This window comes from Stenella coeruleoalba (assembly GCF_951394435.1).
Source record: "Stenella coeruleoalba genome assembly, chromosome: 14".
Lineage (NCBI taxonomy): Eukaryota > Metazoa > Chordata > Mammalia > Artiodactyla > Delphinidae > Stenella > Stenella coeruleoalba.
In genome coordinates, this window is record NC_137160.1 from 63,673,904 (window position 1) to 63,695,196 (window position 21,293).

General features: G+C 46.4%; 1 protein-coding gene and 1 long non-coding RNA gene across 2 annotated transcripts in view; one reads left to right on the forward strand and one right to left on the reverse strand.

The window, feature by feature from the left end:
• The window catches only part of LOC307196687, a 27,574-nt gene continuing 6,281 nt past the window's right edge, over window positions 1-21,293 (forward strand). Inside the window, exon 1 of the long non-coding RNA XR_013831192.1 lies at window positions 1-142. This is a non-coding gene — a long non-coding RNA (uncharacterized lncRNA). The remainder of the gene's footprint in view (window positions 143-21,293) is intronic.
• Window positions 16,021-21,293, reverse strand: part of SNAP29 (synaptosome associated protein 29) — a gene marked incomplete at its 5' end in the record, with an annotated part of 14,538 nt that continues 9,265 nt past the window's right edge. Inside the window, one exon of the mRNA XM_079941885.1 lies at window positions 16,021-19,469. Coding sequence (XP_079798011.1) covers window positions 19,312-19,469 — 158 coding nt within the window. The 3' untranslated portion in view covers window positions 16,021-19,311. The remainder of the gene's footprint in view (window positions 19,470-21,293) is intronic.

Genomic DNA, 21,293 nt, shown 5'->3' on the forward strand with positions numbered 1-21,293 from the left:
CGCGCCCCCGCGCGCCCTCCCAGGCAGCTGGGGGGCGCTGCCTGGAAGCGGCTGGGGCTGGGCGCGCGCGGCGCTTCCAGAACCCGCTCTGGGAACAAAGCGGGAAGCGCAGACTGGGTTCGGCCGGGGGCGCGGCCCCTAGGTGAGCTGACGGGCGCGATGGGCCCCGCGGGGCCGGGGTGACCGCAGCGGGACGGCCAGGTTAAGGGGTTGCGGAGCCGACCGTTGCTTACGCTCAGGTGGTGCCGGGCAGGTGCGAACGCTGTCGGGCATAGCCCCCCGGGACCCCGGAGCCCGGCCGCCCCCACCCGCACTGGACAGTCAGTTTAAGGGAGCAGGGTCTGGTCTGCCTCGCCTCGTTCAGCTCTGGGCCTGGCGAGCCGTCCCACCCTGAGCTGATTCTCAAATCTTGGTGGAATGAATGACTGTTGAGGTAAACCTGCAGCCCGGAACCGGACAGAGGAGAAACAGTGTCCGGAAAGGGAGACGCTGGCAGCACGAGCCCATTCTTAGACCCCTGGTCATCGGACTCTCATTGTGGCCCTTCGCACTCCGGGGTTGAGCCTGGCCTACATTGTAGGGTGATGGGTGATGTCTGTTCCGGTGTAAACTCCGGGGGAAGTGTCACGGTCTAGTGCATTTTGTGACTCAGCAAAGCAGGTTTTCAGCTTCCCCCCGCAAAGTTTCGTGTTGTATTAGTTTCGAGCACAATTTGAATAGCTCAGAATTTGGAGGTGAAGGCTTGGGTTGCAATCCTAGCTCAACTGACTAGCTGACTGAATCGTTCCATGTCTTATATATATATTTTTCATTTTCTAATGTATTTCATTTATCTTCCAGTTTTATAGAGATATAATTGACATACAGCACTGTTTATGGTGTACAGCATAATGATTTGATTTATGTACATCATAAAATAATTGTAACAAGTAAACATATAGATACAAAATTAAGAAATAGAAAAAATATTTAGTGAGCATCTCATAGATCCAAAATTAAACCTCAGAGAGGTTAAGTGGCTTGCTTACATAAGTTATTGTAAGTTACATAATTTGCAAGAGGCACAGCTGGCACTTTTTTAAAATTTTATTTATTTATTTATTTATTTTTGGCTGTGTTGGGTCTTTGTTGCCGTGCGCGGGCTTTCTCTAGTTGCAGTGAGCTGGGCTACTCTTTGTTGTGGTGCGGCTACTCTTTGTTGCGATGTGTGGGCTTCTCATTGTGGTGGCTTCTCTTGTTGTGGAGCAGGGGCTCTAGGCGTGAGGGCTTCAGGAGTTGTGGCACGCAGGCTCAGTAGTTGCGGCTCGCAGGCTCTAGAGCGCGGGCTCAGTAGTTGTGGCGCACGGGCTTAGTTGCTCCGCAGCATGTGGGATCTTCCCTGACCAGAGCTCGAACTCATGTCCCCTGCATTGGCAGGCAGATTCTTTTTTTTTTTGGCTGTGTTGGGTCTTCATTTCTGTGCTAGGGCTTTCTCTAGTTGTGGCAAGCGGGGTGGGGGGGGCACCCTTCATCGCAGTGCGCGGGCCTCTCACTATCGCGGCCTCTCTTGTTGCGGAGCACAGGCTCCAGATGCGCAGGCTCAGTAATTGTGGCTCACGGGCCCAGCCGCTCTGCGGCATGTGGGATCCTCCCAGACCAGGGCTCGAACCCGTGTCCCCTGCATTAGCAGGCAGATTCTCAACCACTGCGCCGCCAGGGAAGTCCCACAGCTAACACTCTTAATCCAGGTCTTTTGACTCAAAGTCAAGGGCTCATTTCACTGTTACACAGTTATTGCCTATAATTTAGTCCATTTTCCTTGTTTTGCTTATAGGGAAACTGAGGCCCTCTAAAGTAAATTCTAGCACCAGATAGGAATGTCAATCTTGGAGTAGGGTGGAGGGGTTGGATTTCACATACCGCCACCATTCTGCTGCCAGAGTGCCACGCTCCCCTCTTTAAAAATTCCTCCTGGGGTCTCCCCTGGTGGCGCAGTGGTTGAGAGTCCGCCTGCCGATGCAGGGCACACGGGTTCGTGCCCCGGTCTGTGAAGATCCCACATGCCGCGGAGCGGCTGGGCCCGTGAGCCACAACTACTGAGCCTGCGCTCTAGAGCCCGTGAGCCACAAATACTGAGCCTGCATGCCACAACTACTGAAGCCCATGCGCCTAGAGCCTGTGTTCCGCAACAAAGAGAAGCCACCACAATGAGAAGCCCGCACACCGCAACAAAGAGTAGACACCGCTTGCCGCAACTAGAGAAAGCCCGTGCACAGCAGCAAAGACGCAATGTAGCCAAAAATAAATTTAAAAAATAAAAATAAATAAATTTATTTAAAAAAAATAAAAGAAGAATCCACCTGCCAGTGCAGGGGACACGGGTTCAAGCCCTGGTCTGGGAAGATCCCACATGCTGCGGAGCAGCTAAGCCCATGCGCCACAACTACTGAGCCTGCACTCTAGGGCCCGCGAGCCACAACTACTGAAGCCTGCGTGCCTAGAGGCTGTGCTGCACAAGAGAAGCCACCACCATGAGAAGACTGCATACTGCAATGTTGTAGTTGTAGCCCCTGCTCACCACAACTAGAGAAAGCCCGCGCGCAGCAATGAAGACCCAACGCAGCCAAAAAAAAAAAAAAAAGTCCAGTGGGGAATAGGGTGTGGATTGGATCAAGGTGAAACAAGAATGGCTTTTTTTTTTTTTTGGCTGCACCCCCTGGCATGTAGGATCTTAGTTCCCCGACCAAGGATCTAACCCATGCCCCCCACAATGGAAGTGCGGAGTTGTAACCCCTGGGCCACCAGGGAAGTCGCAAGAATGGCCTTGTTGATAATTGTTGAAGTTGGAGACCTGATGTGCTTGTGGGGGGGGGGGGGGGTTGTGTTAATTATATTATTCTACTTTCGTATATGTTTGAAATTTTTCACAGTAAAAAAATTAAGTACTTTAATTTTCCTTAGCACACCTGAGACAAGCTTAAAATTTTTTTTTCCAGAAAACGTTCTAGATGCTAAGAGATAACAAAATGGAAATGAATGGACAAGCAACAAGGAAGCATTAAAAAAAAACGGCTAAAGCATAAAGATTTGTGATTCTGCCTTAGCTTGCTCATTCCCAGGGTTTCCAGATGTCATTATACTTACACTTGTATTCTAAGATATTTACGGTTTAGATTCAAAGGACTGACAAGGCTTTTTGAGCAACTTGCCAGGATTCCTGACTTCCTATCCCCGAGGCCGCCTCTGAACTGAGGACACAACCTTGGGACCCGCCATTGACTTTTTATTCTCCCCTATCTGCGCAGGTCCAACCCTGCGGGTGATGGTTAAGGCCAGGCCAACTTCCTAGATTGCTGCCTTACTGAGGACCCAGAAGAACAAGCATCTGTCTCTCCCTCCTGCCCTGGGTTCTTTCCTAGCAATGATGCTGAGGGTAGAAGAGGTGTGACTGTGTAGGGGGAGAAGCAGGAAGTGTGTTTACCACACTGACTTGATCTGGTCAGCGGTTCTCAGGTGCGCTCTCCACGAGGACTGGTTGACCTGTTTCTACTGCATTAATTAGACTTGTCCTTGGAGACCTTTTGCTCCGTGCAGTAAACTTTCCCTCTGGCTCTGCAGTTCTCAGTTACTACTTCCCCATGTTTCATATATATTTCCAAGCTTATCTCCCTAAAACAAAAAAAGAGCTTATTGATTATTTTCTTTTTCTTCCCCTCCTATTAGTTTGCTTCTGCAATACTAATAAAATAGTGTTCACATCCCCATTATAATTTTCCATGCCACACTATTTATTTATTTTTATTTATTTATTTGGCTGTGCCAGGTCTTAGTTGCGGCACGTGGGATCCTCGTTGTGGTGTGCGGGATCTAGTTCCCCGACCAGGGATCAAACCCAGGCTCCCTGTATTGGGAGCACAGAGTCTTAACCATTGGACCACCAGGGAAGTCCCATGCTACACTATTTAAAATATCAACTTACTAATCACTTCTTTCTGAGGGTGACATCTCTGAACGAGGCTTGGCTGCCATATCCGGAAGCTCTACGGACCCCTCTAGAAAACACTGGCCAACGTTACTCCAGTGTTTTAAAGTGTGGTCATGGTCCCCCTGGCATTTTCTAATTTAGTTTTAATTGCTCTACCACCTCTTTTATAAAATGTCTACTTTCATGTCACTTGAGCTAGAAGGAAGATTTTCTTGTTTCCTCTGGATTTCAGAGCATTCTGGAGTGCCTTTAGTGAAATTCACTCAGGGGAACACTGATTCCCCTCTCACACTTATCTCGAAGAAGTCAGTTCTGTGCAACCCTTTAGTCCCGGGCAGGGGGGGCGGGTCACCAAATTTTTCTGTAAAGGTCCAGATAGTAAATATTTTAGGCTTTACAGGACAAGAGGAAAATCAAGAAATATGTAATCCTGCTCCAGTCTCCTGCTTCTCTTCACTGGCTCCTGTAGAAAATCCTCTAAAACAGGAGCATCTTAATACCTCACAGTATTTGCACCACCTGTTTTACCTATCTGGAATGTTCTTTTGTCTAATGACAAAAAATTTTTTCTACAATTTCTTTGAAAATGAAATTCAAAATATCATAGTAATTGAGTGTAACTTTTTTATAATCCAGGTATACTGATGAGAATAATGGAATTCTTTTGAGATAATATTTTGCTTAATTGGGTTTCAAAATCCGTGACCCTGTCATCAAATATTGAGCTGTCAATGCTGAGCTGTAATGAGACTTTGTATATTTCATCTTTGAAAATGTCTCTCAGCCAGATGGTACTGCCAATGCTGCATGATTTTAATTGAGCATATTCATTGTGGGATGGCATGTATAGAATTATCTTAGATTCTTCTCTGGATATTTGCCTTTTAGCTTGTTTTTACATTGCAGATTAATCCTCTTCAGTTGAAGGTTGGGTGGAAACTCCTCAATTGCCCAATTAAATAGATTTTGAAATATGGAAATTTCCATTGCACTTGGCATCAAGTTCTGAAAAATTCTGCTGGAACTGTAGTTGGAGCTCAGGAAATATATCTGCTGCAAATTTGTGTGAGAATGAGATCTTGCTTCTTGTTTTAACTTTTGACAGCACAGGAAGTGTATAAAGCAGCTTAACATTCCTTGTGATTCAAAACAACATTAGTTATTGTCAACATGACTGCCGCGGTATACATTTCACATATAAGCACTGTTTTTCCCTGTCATCTTATTTTATTTTACTTTTTGTTTTTTGGCCTCACTACATGGCTTATGGGATTTCCTGAACCAGGGATTGTGAGCCTTGGCCCTCAGCAGTGAGCGTGCAGAGTCCTAACCACTGGACTGCCAGGGAATTCCCATGCCCTGTCATTTTAGGTTGAATTCACTGAGAAACATTATCAAGTCTGTAGCAAAAACTAATTTCCAAGGCCATTAATTATTCAGTGATAATGGTTTAGAATGGTGCTCTGTTGTGAAAAATTTCAGCCTTGGCTCTGAACTGAAAAAAACTGCAATAAAACTTGACCACTGCTAAGCCATCAAACTGCTATGTGGTGGGGCAATTCAGGCTATTCAGCTTCTAATTCTAACAAAAATTCACAGATGTGATGATGGATTAAAAACAACAGCAAAGGAAGTTTGCTGTGGGTAACTCTAGTTCAATAACACATGAATCAAATATTTTCTGCAAATTAGCTCCTGATGAGTAATTTGAGTACAATGAATAACCATAGGCTCTAAACACCTTACATTTTCTAGAGCTTTATAAATTTGTCCAAGTAGGCCTCTTTCTGCTTCACACCTTTTTATCTCCAGCAAACTTAACACATCTTAGCAGATTCCCCTTCAGGTTGTGTCTAATTAGTGATTTCTCATCTTTTCTGAAAATATTCTTGCCACTAGTTGTTCTGTGCAGACTCTTCAAAGAGACTTATTCTTTTTCTTTTTTAAAGATTTTTCTTGATGTGGGCCATTTTTTAAGAAGTCTTTATTGAATTTGTTACAATACTGCTTTTGTTTTTTTTATGTTTTGGTTTTTGGGCTGCAAGGCATGTGGGATCTCAGTTCCCTGACCAGGGATCAAATCCACACCCCCTGAATTGGAAGGTGAAGTCTTAACCACTGGGCCACCAGGGAAGTCCCAAAGAGGCTTATATTCTTTGGTGACATCAAACTCAGCAGTGACACCTCAAATAAAAGCAACTGGACAGTATTGGTGACATCTATCAACTCATTGATAATCAAGGAAAATCACTCACAATAATTTGTCCTGTTTTTTGTTTTTGTTTTGCTGCACCAAGCAGCTTGTGGGACCTTAGTTCCCCTACCAGGGATCGGGCCCACGGCAGTGAAAGCGCCAAGTCCTAACCACTGGACCGCCAAGGAATTCCCTATCCTGTTCTCTAATTGACCATTGATGGTGTTCCCAATATCCTCAAGTCTTTGAGCAACTTTCTCACTGAATGTCTAAAGCAAGTTTATTTTATCTGGATACCTTTCTTTGGCTGCTAAAATCAACACAATTCAATTAACTTAGCATCAGTAAGTGGCTCTCTCTGGCTAACAAATCAGACACTTGGAAACCCACTTTGGTGGCAACCTCATTTTCATTTTTTATTTTTGTGAAGAAATTCCAGTGAGATATTCCATCTGAAATTTTCTATTTTTTTCTAACTGTTGGTTTCCTCTGAGTTGGGAATACAATGATGACTGCTTTAGTCTAACTTGTTGTGTATTGCATTCTTTTAGCACAGGTGGAGTGTCATTGCATCATCAACCCAATGTTTTGCTGTCGACTTCAATAACAAAATAATCTACACTCCACTTTACCTTAAAATTGTGATATTCAAAGTCTGATTTTCTTCTTTTGACCATGGATGTGCACTGGCAATAAAAAAATAAGATGCTGTGAGACAGTGATAACGTGGCATTCAAAACACTGTTGAGTCATCACTGCAGAGGATGAGAGCAGCTCACCCAGCCTCTGTCACATTGCTCAGATCTGCCATTGCAGTGCAAAAGCAGCCACAGACGACATGTGGCTTTATTCCAATGGATGTGAGAGTAGCTTTTTTTTTTTTCTGGAAATTTTATTTTATTTAAAAATTTTTATTGGAATATAGTTGATTTACAATGTTGTGTTAGTTTCAGCTGTACAGCAAAGTGAATCAGTTATACGTGTACATATATCCACTGTTTTTTAGATTCTTTTCCCATATAGGTCATTACAGAATATTGAGTAGAGTTCCCTGTGCTGTACTGCTATACAGTAGGTCCTTGTTGTTTGTCTGTTTTATATATAGTAGTGTATATATGTCAATCTCCATCTCCCAACTTATCCCTCCCCCCTTACCCCCTGGTAACCACAAGTTTGTTTCTACATCTGTGACTCTACTTCTGTTTTGTAAATAAGTTCATTTGTACCCTTTTTTTTAGGTTCCTCATACAATAAATTCCTCATATTTGTCTTTGACTTAACTTGGTATGATAATCTCTAGGTCCATCCATGTTGCTGCAAATGGCATTATTTTTTTATTTTTTATGACTAATATTCCATTGTATATATGTACCACGTCTTTATCCATTTTTTATGACTAATATTCCATTGTATATATGTACCACATCTTTATCCATTTATCTGTCGATGGACATTTAGGTTGCTTCCATGTCCTGGCTATTGTAAATAGTGCTGCAATGAACATTGGGGTGCATGTATCTTTTCAAATTATGGTTCTCTCCGGGTATATGCCTAGGAGTGGCATTGCTGGGTCATATGGTAGTTCTTTTTTTTTTTTCTTTTTTTTTTTGGCTGCACAGCGTGGCATGTGGGATCTTAGTTCCCTGACCAGGGATTGAAACTTTGCCCTCTGCAGTGGAAGCACAGAGTCTTAACCACTGGACCACCAGGGAAGTCCCTGTTTGTAGATTTTTTTTGATGATGATCGTTCTAACTGGTATGAGGTGATACCTCATTGTAGTTTTGATTTGCATTTCTCAATTAGTGATGTTGATCATCTTTCCATGTGCTTTTTGGCCATCTGTAAGTGTAGCTTTGTCCACAAAAACTTTACTTATGGGCCCTGAAATTTGAATTTCACATACTTTTGTTGTGTCATGAAATATCCTTCTTTTGATTTTTCTTCTCCAACCGTGTGAAGACGTAAAACTATTCTTTGCTCACAAGCCACACAAAAACAGTCAGTGGGCTGGATTTGGCCCATGGATTTGCCATCTTTAGACCAAAAATCTTCCATATTGAATGTGTACCTTTTGTCCTGCTCCCAGTATGACCCAGGATTTCTAATAGATATTCTCTTCCCTGAAACAGACCCCTGGTTTCAACCACACACCCCTGATAAATACATTCAGTACTGGTTTGCTTCTTACTCCATCTCTATGTCTGGTCAGTTCTCTGTTTCACAGTATTTATCCCCAGATAGCCTGGCACATGATTCCTTGTTACATCCACAGCACCATCAACACTCATCCCAGACGGAGCTCCCTCATCCAGGTATAGGATTACATCCACAAGGACTGACTTGAGCTACCAGAGTTAGGTTCTAGAATACAGAGCACGGGCCAAATATTACCCACACCTGCAACACAAAACTACTTCTCTAATCCCTTGTTCCATCTGAGACTGAGGCAAAAAGCAGCGATTCTTAACTCTTGCTAACATTTCATCACCTGGGTGGCATAAAATGAAAAGCTCAGGCCTCATCTCAAGAGACTAATTTAATTGAATTGACATGGGGAGACCTGAGTACTGTATTTTAAAAAATATGTAATGCATTCATATGGTTCAAATACAAAAATGATACAAATGATATTCATTGAGAAGTCTTATTCCCACCCCATCTATCTTGGAGGTCCCTGTGTTTTACCATTAAAAAAAAAATTTACTTATTAAGACCACCCCGGGTCTTAGTTGTGGCATGCGGGATCTTTATTGTGGCACATGGGATCTTTAGTTGTGGCATGCAGACTTAGTTGCAGCACACATGTGGGATCTAGTTCCCTGACCAGGGATTGAACCAGGACCCCCTGCACTGGGAGCATGGAATCTTACCCACTGGACCACTAGGGAAGTCCCTGTTTTACCATTTTTATTTGCCTCTTGTGTATTATACAAGTGTTTCTTTATGCAAGTAAAAAGAAGAATATTTTTATTTTCCCCCATTCTTACACTAAAGGAAACATTTTATCCACTCTTCTGGATCTGGCTTTAAAAAAAATCTAATGAGATATCCTGGAAATATTTCCATATGAGTATGTAGAGAACTTTTTGTTTGTTTGTTTTTACATTTGCATGCTATTCCATTGTGAAGATATGCCGTAGTTTATGTAACCAGCCTCCACAGACAGATATTCAAATTATTTCCAAACTTTTGTTGTTACAAACAATGTCACAATGTATAACTGTATTTGTATGCCTGTAATTTCACATGTATACAGGTGTCTTAATCTGTTTGGGCTGTTAAACTACCATAGACTGGGTGGCTTATAAACAGAAATTCAATTCTCATAGTTCTGGAAGCTGGGAAGTCAAGGATCAAGGTGCTGGCAGATTCGGTGTCCGGTGAGGGCCCACTTCCTGGTTCCTGTGTCCTCACATGGTGGAAGGGGCAAGGGAGCTCTCTGGGGTCTCTTTGGTAAGGGCACTAATTCCATTCATGAGGGCTCCACCCTCATGACCTAATCACCTCCCAAAGACCCCACTTCCAAATACCATCATCATATTGGGGATTAGGTTTCAACTTATGCATTTTGGGGGGACACAAACATTCAGTCTATAAGAGCAGGTCTTTCTGTGAATGAATTCCCAGAAATGGGACTGCAGATTAAAGGATATATGCACATCCACAGATATGGTCAAATTGCCCTCTGTAACACACTGTTTTGTCCTTCAGCAGTAACAGAAGAGAACACCTGTTTTCCCACAGCTTCATCAACAGTGTGTGTCAGACCAGGCTGGGTGTATGCAACAGTGGCTTCATACAAGAAAGGTTTATTTCTGACTTAGTCATAGACAGGGCATGTTCCTCTGAGCACCGACTCAGCAATCCACGCTGGTGGAAGCACCACGGTCCCGAGGCTATACCAAGCACAACACTTGAACTTCTCACTATTGTTGAATTGGGGAGCAGAACTGGAGAGTCTCTTTAGCTGAATAGCACCAGCTATTAAATGTTTCATCCCAGAGGAAGTAGGTTAATTCTGCTTGCATTTTACGGACGAGGATGAGTCACATGACAAGCCTAAATGAAGAGAGAGCAGGAATTGCATTCTCTTCATATTCTCAGAAGTAGAGGAGAACCGGATATTGGTGTAATTATATGTCCAACTTTCAGATTCTTGCAACCTGATAGATGGAAAAAATGTTCAGAGTAGTTTAATTTTGCATTTCTCTTATTAGGAGTGAGGTTGAGAATCTTTTCATATGTCAGAATTTTCTGAAGCCCCTAGCTAATTCTAATGTGCAGCCTGATTTGTACTTCCTGGAGATTTCCTGCTCAGTTTTGACTTTCCATCTGAGAGAAATACCTTTTCCCTTCCACAATGAGTAGGACAATGGTGATTGACTTGTCCTGCAGCTGAAACCCTGCCTTTTAAGTAATAGTAGTAGTTTGATTCTCATTCTAAGATAACTTTCAATCTACAATATAGCATTTATGCCATACTTAGGTCCCATTATTACGGGAGGCAGGGTGGCCATTCTGTAATAGTGAGAGCCAGAACTAGAGATTTTTGCCTGAAAAAAGCTAGGACTCTGGCTTACCTGCTGCGAGAGTCTTGCATCACATCCTGGGATTACCACCTCTATTTGAGGGACAAAGTTTCTTAAAATAGCTTTTCCTTGTGCTCTCATCTCTATATGGGAACATCCTTTTATTTTTTAATTTTATTTGAAGTTTTTTTTATTATTATTTTTTGGCCGCACCTCGAGGCTTGTATGTGGGATTTTAGTTCCCCAACCAGGGATTGAACCTGGGCCCTTGGCAGTGAGAGTGCAGAGTCCTAACCAGTGGACTGCCAGGGAATTCCCAGGGAACATCCTTTTAATGATGCAGGCGGTGGACAGAAAACTTCAATCCCTTTCCTCACACAAAATGAAACCTTCAAAAGCTAGCCTGGGGCTTCCCTGGTGGCGCAGTGGTTGAGAGTCCGCCTGCTGATGCAGGGGACACGGGTTCACACCCTGGTCCGGGAAGATCCCACATGCCGCGGAGCGGCTGGGCCCGTGAGCCATGGCCGCTGAGCCTGCGCGTCTGGAGCCTGTGCGCATGAACCCTTTTTTTTCCTACTCAGGTCCCTCTTTACACATTTCAGTTTCCTACCCATCATAATAGCAGTTCCTCTGAACATCTTGGCTTCTGAAAATGAAGACTTCGTTTTTGTTTAACCCCCCAGATCACCTAGGATCCTCTTAATTCCCAGTGCAAATCCTATTAAAAAGCAGTGATGACTCAGCTTGGGGTTCAACCCTCCTGCGATTAGGCAATCAGATGGCTCCATTCCTGCAGCTCTAGAATGACTCAGTGACCTTAGGAGAATTTACTTACCATGGACCCATGATATAACCATCTTTCCTAGGCCAGCTTTCTGCTGTGATGATTAGAAACCCTAATTCAAAATAGTCAAAGCAGTAAGGGTATCTGTCATTCCCCATAACACAAGGGCTGTAGTCAGGCAGCTCAAGAACCAGGATGTCCAGACCCTGGGTCTGCTTCTCTGATTTTCTTTCTTCTTTTTCTTAAAATGAATTTATTTATTTATCTATTTTTGACTGCGTTGGGTCTTCATTGCTGCACGCGGGCTTTCTCTGGTTGCAGAGAGCGGGGGCTACTCTTTGTTGCAGTGCACGGGCTTCTCATTGCGGTGGCTTCTTGTTGTGGAGCATGGGCTCTAGGTGCAGCAGGCTTCAGTATTTGTGGCACATGGGCTCAGTAGTTGTGGCTCATGGGCTTAGTTGCTCTGCAGCATGTGGGATCTTCCCAGACCAGGGCTCGAACCCATGTCCTCTGCATTGGCAGGCGGATTCTTGACCACTGTGCCACCAGGGAAGTCCTCCTCTGATTTTCTTGGTCTAAATACCTTCAGATTTTGGCTTCATCCTCTGGCTGGCGGCTAGGTGGCTGCAATTACCCCAGGCCTCACCCAATCCGGTCATGACGAGGCCCAGTGGAGGAAGGACTGTTGTTCCTTTGTATCCCTTTTTAAGAGCAAAGAGCACTTCCTCTGGAAACCTCCAGAGAGATTCCCCTTCCCATCCCTGACCCATGACCCATTGGGTCACATTCTTATTCTTAAAGCGACCGGGCAAGAGTGGCCACCCTTGCCTGACTTGCACTGAACAAGACTGGGGCTTTGGCATCAGGAAGAAGAAAAATGACTTCTGGGTAGATATTCAAGAAAACCAGACTAAAACTGCCCCTTACCGGAATTCAGGAAAGAAGCCCTTTCTAAGATCCTGAGATAATGGACTTTTAGGGGGTGAATACACTTGGCCCATGTGTGCTGAGCATCTTCTGGGAGCTGGGGGGGTGCAAAGGTGAAAACCACACAGCCCTGCCTGGTGGTGCTCAGTCTACAGAGGACTAAGCACCAAGAGATCTTCTGATTTTAACCTGGCTTCTCCAACAGCCTTCCTGCAGGGAGGGAATGGGCTTTGCAGTGGTAGTGAGAATTTCACTCCCCCTCCCCAGTTTAACTGAGGCATAATTGACACATAACCTTGTAATAGTTTCAGGTGTACAACATGTTTCAATATATGTATATATAGTGAAATGATCACCGTGATAAATTTTTAAAATTTATTTTTACTTATTTATTTTTATTGGCATGTAATTGCTTTACAATGTTGTGTTAGTTTCTGTTGTACAATGAAGTGAATCAGCTATATGTATACCTATATCCCCTCCCTCCTGGACCTCCCTCCACCCGCCCCATCCCACCCATCTAGGTCATCACAGAGCACCGAGCTGAGCTCCCTTCATGATGATAAATTTGGTTAACAGACATCACCTCATATGTTTCAATTTTCTTTCTAATTTTTTTATCCCCTACTCCCAATTATCCCTCTCCCCCCATTTTTTTCTTGTGATGAGAACTTTTAAGATTTATACTCTCAGCAAATTTCAAGTATGCAGTATACAAATACACAATCCAGTGTTGTTAAGTACAGTTGCCATGCTGCCCATTACATCCCTAGAACTTATTTATAACTGGAAGTTTGTGCCTTATGACTACCTTCACCCATTTCACCCACCCCCATTCCCCACCTCTGCCAGCCACTACCCTGTTCTCTGTTTTTATTTTATTTTGTTATTTATTTATTTGTTTTGGCTCCGCCACGTGACTTGCAAGATCTTAGTTCCCTGACGAGGGATCGACTGTGCCCCGTGCAGTGGAAGCACTGAGTTCTAAACACTGCACCGCCAGGGAAGAACCTGTTTTTGTTTTTTTTAGATTCTACATATAAATGAGATCATACAGTATTTGTCTTTCTCTGTCCGACTTATTTTACTTAGCATAATGCCTTCACGTTCCATCCATTTTATTGTAAATGGCAGGGTTTCCTTATTTTTTATGGGTGAATAATATTCGGGTGTGTGTGTATCTCGTATCTTCTTTTTCCATTCATCTGTCGATGGATATTTAGGTTGCTTCCACATCTTGGCTATTGTAAATAGTGCTGCAGTGAACATTGGGGTTCAGATACCTTTTCAAGATAGTGATTTCGTTTCCTTTGGATAAATACCCAGAAGTGGAATTGCCGGATCATATGATAGTTCTATTTTTAACTTTTTTAGGAACCTCCACACTGTTTTCCACAGTGGCTGCACCAGTTCACATTCCCACCAACCACGCACAGGGGTCTCCCCTTTTCTCCACATCCTCACCAACACTTTTTATTTGTTGTCTTTTTTTTTTTTTTTTTTGCGGTACGCGGGCCTCTCACTGTTGTGGCCTCTCCCGTTGCGGAGCACAGGCTCCGGACGTGGAGGCTCAGCGGCCATGGCTCACGGGCCCAGCTGCTCCGCGGCATGTGGGATCTTCCCGGACCGGGGCACGAACCCGTGTCCCCTGCATCGGCAGGCGGACTCTCAACCACTGCGCCACCAGGGAAGCCCTTATTTGTTGTCTTTTTGATGATAGCCTTTCTGACGGCTATGAGGTGATATCTCACTGTGTTTTTTATTTATTTATTTATTTTTGGCTGCACTGGGTCTTCCTTGCTGTGTGCAGGCTTTCTCTAGCTGCGTCGAGCAGGGGCTATTCTTCGTTGTGGTGCGTGGGCTTCCCATTGCGGTGGCTTCTCTTGCTGTGGAGCATGGGCCCTAGGCACGCGGTCTTCAGTAGTTGTGGCATGTGGGCTTAGTTGCTCCGTGGCATGTGGGATCTTCCTGGACCAGGGATCGAACCCGTGTCCCCTGCATTGGCAGGTGGATTCTTAACCACTGTGCCACCAGGGAAGCCCCTCACCAGCACTCTTTATGTTTTCTTTTTGATGACAGCCTTTCTGACAGGTGTGAGGTGATAGCTCATTGTGGTTTTGACTTGCATTTCCCTGATGGCTAGTGATGTTGAGCACATTTTCACGTACCCACTGGACAAGAATTTCACTCCCCTCTGACCTTCGTTTTTTTTTAAGCCATTCATTTACAGAAACCTGCTGAGTGCTCACCCTGCACTGGGCACAAGCTCCGGAGTCCCATCGACTTTGCAGCTTACACTCCAGCTTAAATTGTTTGACAATTATATTTCTTGTTGTAAATGAGTAATTATGGCCTTCTAGCTCATTTAAAAAGTCGTTGTTGGGAATTCCCTGGTGGCCCAGTGGTTAGGACTCGGTGTTTTCACTGCTGGGGCCTGGGTTCAATCCCTGGTTGGGGAACTAAGATCCTGCAAGCCGTGGGGTGCGGCCAAAAATAAATAAATAATAAAAAATAAAATTAAATAGTCATTGTTACTTTGGTGAGTCTCTGTAAGAAACTGGCCCGCTCTGGCCTGTGGGCCTGGAACCCCCACTTGGGGCTGTGGAAGTAGTATCATGTGCTAGCTCCCCTAAAAGCACTGTTGTTGTAACCATGGTGGGAACCAGAGCAGGTTTTTTGTTTTTGTTTTTGTTTTTTGCGGTATGCGGGCCTCTCACTGTTGTGGCCTCTCCCGTTGCGGAGCACAGGATCCAGACGTGGAGGCTCAGCGGCCATGGCTCACGGGCCCAGCTGCTCCGCGGCATGTGGGATCTTCCCGGACCGGGGCACGAACCCGCGTCCCCTGCATCGGCAGGCGGACTCTCAACCACTGCGCCACCAGGGAAGCCCCAGAGCAGGTTTTTAAGTGGTGGGTTGGCATGATTAGCACCAGCCTGTCTCCAAGAACTGAAACTTCAAAGTAAAATGTAAAAACAAAGTCAATCAAACCCTAGCAGAACTTGATTTTGACTTAATTTCTAAATGGCCTGGAGGTGCCCCTGGTTTGAGGTTTGTCTCTGGCCTTTGCGGGTCCAAAGCCCTAAAATCCACCTCTGTGGGGGAAGCAGTGTTGTGCACGTTCATGCGACTTGCTTCACTCCTGGCTCTTGGCCTACTTTCAAGTCGGGTCCTGCCTAGACTTCAGGAGAATTCTTCTGGGAGAATCCGAGGCACTAAAGTGCAAAGATCTGTGTCAGTCATCCTCTGCTCCAAGCTCCAGGGCCAGCGCCCACACTTCAGCCTGGTGATCCAATCGAGGAGCCAGACCCTCTCCCGAGGCCTCAGGCCAGAGCTCTGGCTTCTCACTTGCCTTCTTTGGCTCTGCTGGCAGCCCCAGGCAGGAGGCCTGCTCTTGAACTCCAGCCACGAAAGCACCTGGTGACTCCAGGGCTGGAAACCCCACTATTTAAAAAACTCTATAAAAGGTGTTAATTACTAGGGTCCTTCTGAGTCCCCATCTCAGCTGGGCCTTCGACAGCCTTTCCCTGATGATCCACCTCTACCGTCCTCTTTCTCTGTTCCCACCAAGGAGATAAAGGCTGTCAGATGTCACGTTCCTGCCACCCCCCTCCACATTAATATGTTGAAGCCCTAAACCCCCAGAACCTCAGAACGTGACATTTGGAGACAGGGTCTTTACAGAGGTAATTAACTTAAAGTGAGGTCATTAGGGATGGACACAGGGAAGATGACGTGAAGATACTGTTTGGCCTGTGAGCCTAAAACATCCACTCTCTGGACCTTGAGGGTGTGCCAAGCCCTGAGCTGGACAGCGTTGCAGAGGCACCGGGAGGCAGGACAGATGGATTGACAGGCTTTCAAGAAGCACGAGACGTGGCAGCCAGAACCAAACACCTGAGGACTCAACAAGGAGGGATCCCCCCCCCCCGACACCAGCTCTTTGAAAAGGACCTCACAGGAGGCAAAGTTTGATTAAAAAACAACTTCACATTTTATTTTAAGGAATATGGTCATTTGTTGAGTTGAAGGCATGAAGTACAAGAGCTGCTCTGACACACTCTGAGCAGAAGCTCCTCCTCCCATGTGCACTTTTAATGACTCGCTCATCGTTTTGTGCACATTTCACCCATCAGAGCTGAAGACTCTTAACAACATTGGTAACTTTAAAAATTCTGCAGAAAAGGCCTATGTAGGCAAAGTATAAGATTTTTACTAAATTGCTGTGGTGTACACTTAAAATCACATATTCACAAAAAGAAGTTAAAGAAAGAGAAATTAAAATGCACTTATGTGGGCTTCCCTGGTGGCGCCGTGGTTGAGAGTCCGCCTGCCGATGCAGGGAACGCAGTTTCGTGCCCCGGTCCGGGAGGATCCCACGTGCCGCGGAGCTGCTGGGCCCGTGAGCCATGGCCGCTGAGCCTGCGAATCCGGAGCCTGCGCTCCGCAACGGGAGAGGCCACAACAGTGACAGGCCCGCGTACCACAAAAAAAAAAAAAAAAAGCACTTATGTACTTCCATTCTTGCCACCTGAGGTAAATTCAGGTCTCCTTTCCTATATAACACAAAAAAGACGTCCACGAGGCAACCTGCCACTGTTAACTACAAATCACTACGTTAAAAAGTTCCTCCGAAGGAAAACGCGCTTATTGTTAAGTTAGGAGCACACTTAACATGTAACCAACCTTGAGTTAGAAAAGCCACTTTTTGGAAGGCACAGTTTGTTTCCAGGTTGACCATGGAATTCCAGATCTGTCTTCTGGACCCCATGTGGCAAGAAGGACAACCCCGGCCGGGTACCCCCATTTCTCCCTGACACGTGCGTCCAGAGGGCAGAGTTTTCCTCTGCTCACAGTTACCACACGCAGGTCCTGGAGGCTCCTCTGGTCCTGCTTTGTTCTCTGAAAGTGTGAGCGGCTCTGCTGTGTGAAGCAGCAGCCACTGGCCCTCAGTGGGTGCGGGAGCAGGTGGGGACCCGGTAGAGATGCTGCCCAGCACGAAGATGAGACAGGCCCTTGGCCCAGGCTTTAGAATGAAGGATCTGAACAAGAACAGAACCAAATATACGGGGAGACATGTGTGAGGGAAACGTTTCTAGAAGAGTGAGGGCAACTCTCCCTCCACAGCTTGGGGTAAAAAAGGGGGTGGTGGTGATGGGCTTCATCAATCCAACAAAAGACACAAAATAAGGTGCTACTTTGCTTCAAATTGGTTAAATCACTAACCCCATTATGTGAGAGGAGGGCTGCAGACAGTGTTTGCAAGTGGCCTTTGTCTGTATTTATTTGAACGGAGAAGCTCAGGTCTAGGCGTGCTGACTAATCTCCACGTGTCTATGCCTGAGGGCAAGGAGCAGGAACAGTTATCATGACACCCATTGAGGAAGGCGTCAGGGAGGAAAACCCTGGAACATGCCGGGTGGACGGGCACCCCCAGGCTGCCCTGCATCCTGGTGTCACGCTTTGGAGCAGCCTTTTTGCTGGAAGCCCTGTGAACTCGTTCAGTGTGGGCCGGGTGGACATGTAAAATTCTTCCTTTTTCCAGTTACCAGGAGAACAACCATGATGGGCTTGTGATAAGCAGATGTGGGTCTGATTACCTTCCACAGCATCCAAACGCCCTGTGACATTCCCAGTGATGTGGGTCAGACTCGCAGGGCGGCTGGAACATGACAGAAAGATGTATCTGGCCACAGAGGCTGTCAGTGTTTTTAGGAAAGTCAGGCATTATGGAATGGAACTTTTATATTTGAATTGCTACATAAACGCTGTTGCATTGCTGCTGCCCCTTAAAGACGTTCCTTTGCTTTAAGGGACTTTGTTTATATTCTACTGAACCAAAGTGGTGAAGGTCACCGTGCCGGGGCCAGGTTTCAGGGTGAAAGGCACTGTGATTTTAAGGTTTCCAACCTAATCTGTCTTATTAAAATCAGTCCCTTTCACCATCTTCAAAATATTTTAATTTATTTGCTTTTAAAAAGACCAGGACCTCGTGGCTTCAATTATTTTGTTGGAGGTACCAACATCAAGAAATTCCTTTAAGTACAGAAATCAATTTTAATTAGTACTTTTAAATGATTCTCTTTTTTTGTAAAATGAAGAGAGAACAAGCTAGGCCAGGTGGAATGATAACATCTGGGCTTTTTTTAAAGCCATATCCTTCTGTGCACAGTCAGTGTCATTAGTGGAGCTCCAGTCCTAAAACTGGGGCCAGAGAATCAAGTGATGGGTCAAGGCATGTTGCCAGCAGCACAGAAGAGTGGGTGGGAATCCTGGATGGGCCAGGGGACCCCAGGCACCGAGTAAACATGTTTGGATGGGGGGCCTGGTCCAGATGACCTGAGGGCAGGGAGCTTGGTGGAGCACGTCTGTGTGATGCTCCTCTCTCACGCTCTGCAGGCCTCAGACAGCGGGCCAGGGAGCCTCCAGCCAGGGCAGAATGTGTTCCTGACCCTGTGCAGGGGCAGCGGGGCTCACCTAGCTCCCTATGTGCTTCCAGGCGTCACAGTGAGCAGGGCTGGTCTGAACCCCCTCCTACTAAAATCAAACGCCTGCCAAGGGGCTCAGAGCATCACAATGTACTCGTGGGGGTCGGGGGGAGAAGGATGCCCACAAACACGGGTCACATGGCCCTCAGCGCTCTACCTCGCGGAGGCCTGGGGACGAGAAGCACAACAGACGGAAGCAGAGGCTGGCATGACCACCACTCTGCCTGCACACCTCTAGTCAGGGCCCTCAGAGAAGTGGGGCACATGCTTTCTCTACAACAAAACCTCTTTTGAGACCCACTCTGTTACAACATTTGCAAACACATGTGAAATCACATTCTAAAGTAATAACTGAAATTTCTTGGGCGTTTAAAAGAAGACCTTTCAAATCTTTTCATCACGATGGAGTGGAAATCCGCCTCCGTCTTCAAAGCTGCCGAACTTTCCTCTCTGTACTCTTGATGTTGACGTCTAACTTGTCCACTTTGGTTGTGAGGCGGTCAAGAATGTCGTCCTGCTCCTCAATCTCTGTCTGCATCCCCAGGGCAATGTCCTTCAGCCGGCCCAGGCCCACGGACAGCTCATCTGCAGGACAGGAGAGCACACACGGGCCTGAGCCAAGTCACAGCATCGGGACCTGCAACCCCAGATGCTCCCCCCATGGGCTCGGCAGCACTGCAGTCACTGACCCCTCCTTCCTGGAAGACAGGCCAGATGCCAGGGCGTTGGTTACATGCTCCAAAACATGCGCAAGTGAAGAGAAAGCAGTAGCGCTTAACAGGAAAGCCACTCCTCCGTGCCACCCACCAGGACACCCACTATTAGTACACGGTGTTTATTTTAGAAATTCATATAGAGCCACACACCTTTCAGCTGCCTTTGAACCTTACATCCCCAGCTCCCTAAAGCTGGGTCAAGCACAGGTCCAGAGTGGCAAAGAGGAAGACCCCCATTTGGAAACACATCTGAGATACAGCTCAGGCTTTTCCAGTCTTTATAATAAGTATTTCCCTTCTTTTAAAAAAGTTGTAAAAATCAATCTCAATTCATTTTTAAGAGAAATAAATTCTATAAGAACACGGTCAGCCTCGAGTATGTGAAGGGCTTCCTTAGCACAGTGACAAAGAAAGAACTGACCATGAGTGGGGAGGAGACCAGCCAAGGGGCCCGGGGTCCCCTGATGGGGCTGTGCAGACCGCAGAGGGGAGTCGTGACGTGACTGACTCTGTCCAGATGAATATAAAGCCCCTTCCCTGTGTGTGTGTGTGTGTGTGTGTGTGTGTGTGTGCGCGTGCATGTGTGTGCCCTGAATGTGTGTGTGCATGTGCACAGGGTATGGGGACAGGGTCACATCCAGAGCTGCTTTCTGCCCTTTTACTAGGAAAGAGCTGGGGGAAAACAGAAGAGGTGGTGCTTTGTAAGCCTTTTCACTAAGTTAAAGATAAAACATTAAGTGAAAAAGGTCAAAATACACAAATAGCTGGCAATGGCACCATAAATCTAAGCAGAATCAGATTTTTTAGAAATGGTCTTCCTGGGACTTCCCTAGTGGCGCAGTGGTTAAGAATCCATCTGCCAGGGCTTCCCTGGTGGTGCAGTGGTTGAGTGTCTGCCTGCCGATGCAGGGGACGTGGGTTTGTGCCCCGGTCCGGGAAGATCCCACATGCCGCGGAGCGGCTGGGCCCGTGAGCCATGGCCGCTGAGCCTGCGTGTCCGGAGCCTGTGCTCCGCAACGGGAGAGGCCACAACAGTGAGAGGCCTGCGTACCGCAAAAAAAAAAAAAAAAAAAAAAAAGAATCCATCTGCCAATGCAGGGGACACGGGTTCGATTCCTGGTCCAGGAAGATCCCACGTACCACAGAGCAACTAAGCCCATGTGCCACAACTACTGAGCCCGCGTGCCACAACTACTGAAGCCTGCATGCCTAGAGCCCGTGCTCTGCAACAAGAGAAGCCACCGCAATGAGAAGCCTGTGCACTGCAACAAAGAGTAGGCCCCGGGGCTTCCCTGGTGGCGCAGTGGTTGGGAGTCCGCCTGCCGATGCAGGGGATGCGGGTTTGCGCCCCAGTCCAGGAGGATCCCGTGTGCCGCGGAGCGGCTGGGCCCGTGGGCCATGGCCGCTGGGCCTGCGCGTCTGGAGCCTGTGCTCCGCAGCGGGAGGGGCCACAGCGGTGAGAGGCCCGTGTACCGCAAAAAAAAAAAAAAAGTGGCCCCCGCTCTCTGCAACTAGAGAAAGCCGGCATGCAGCAACAAAGACCCAACGCAACAAAAACAACGAAAAGAAAAGAAAAGAAAAGAAAGCCTGTGCCCCTGTGTCCCATGGACACTGACAGCTGTAAGGCCACCCAGGTCTCATGGAGCTGCCGGCAGCTGCGACGGCTTGGGACTCACAAGGAGCTGCACTGCGG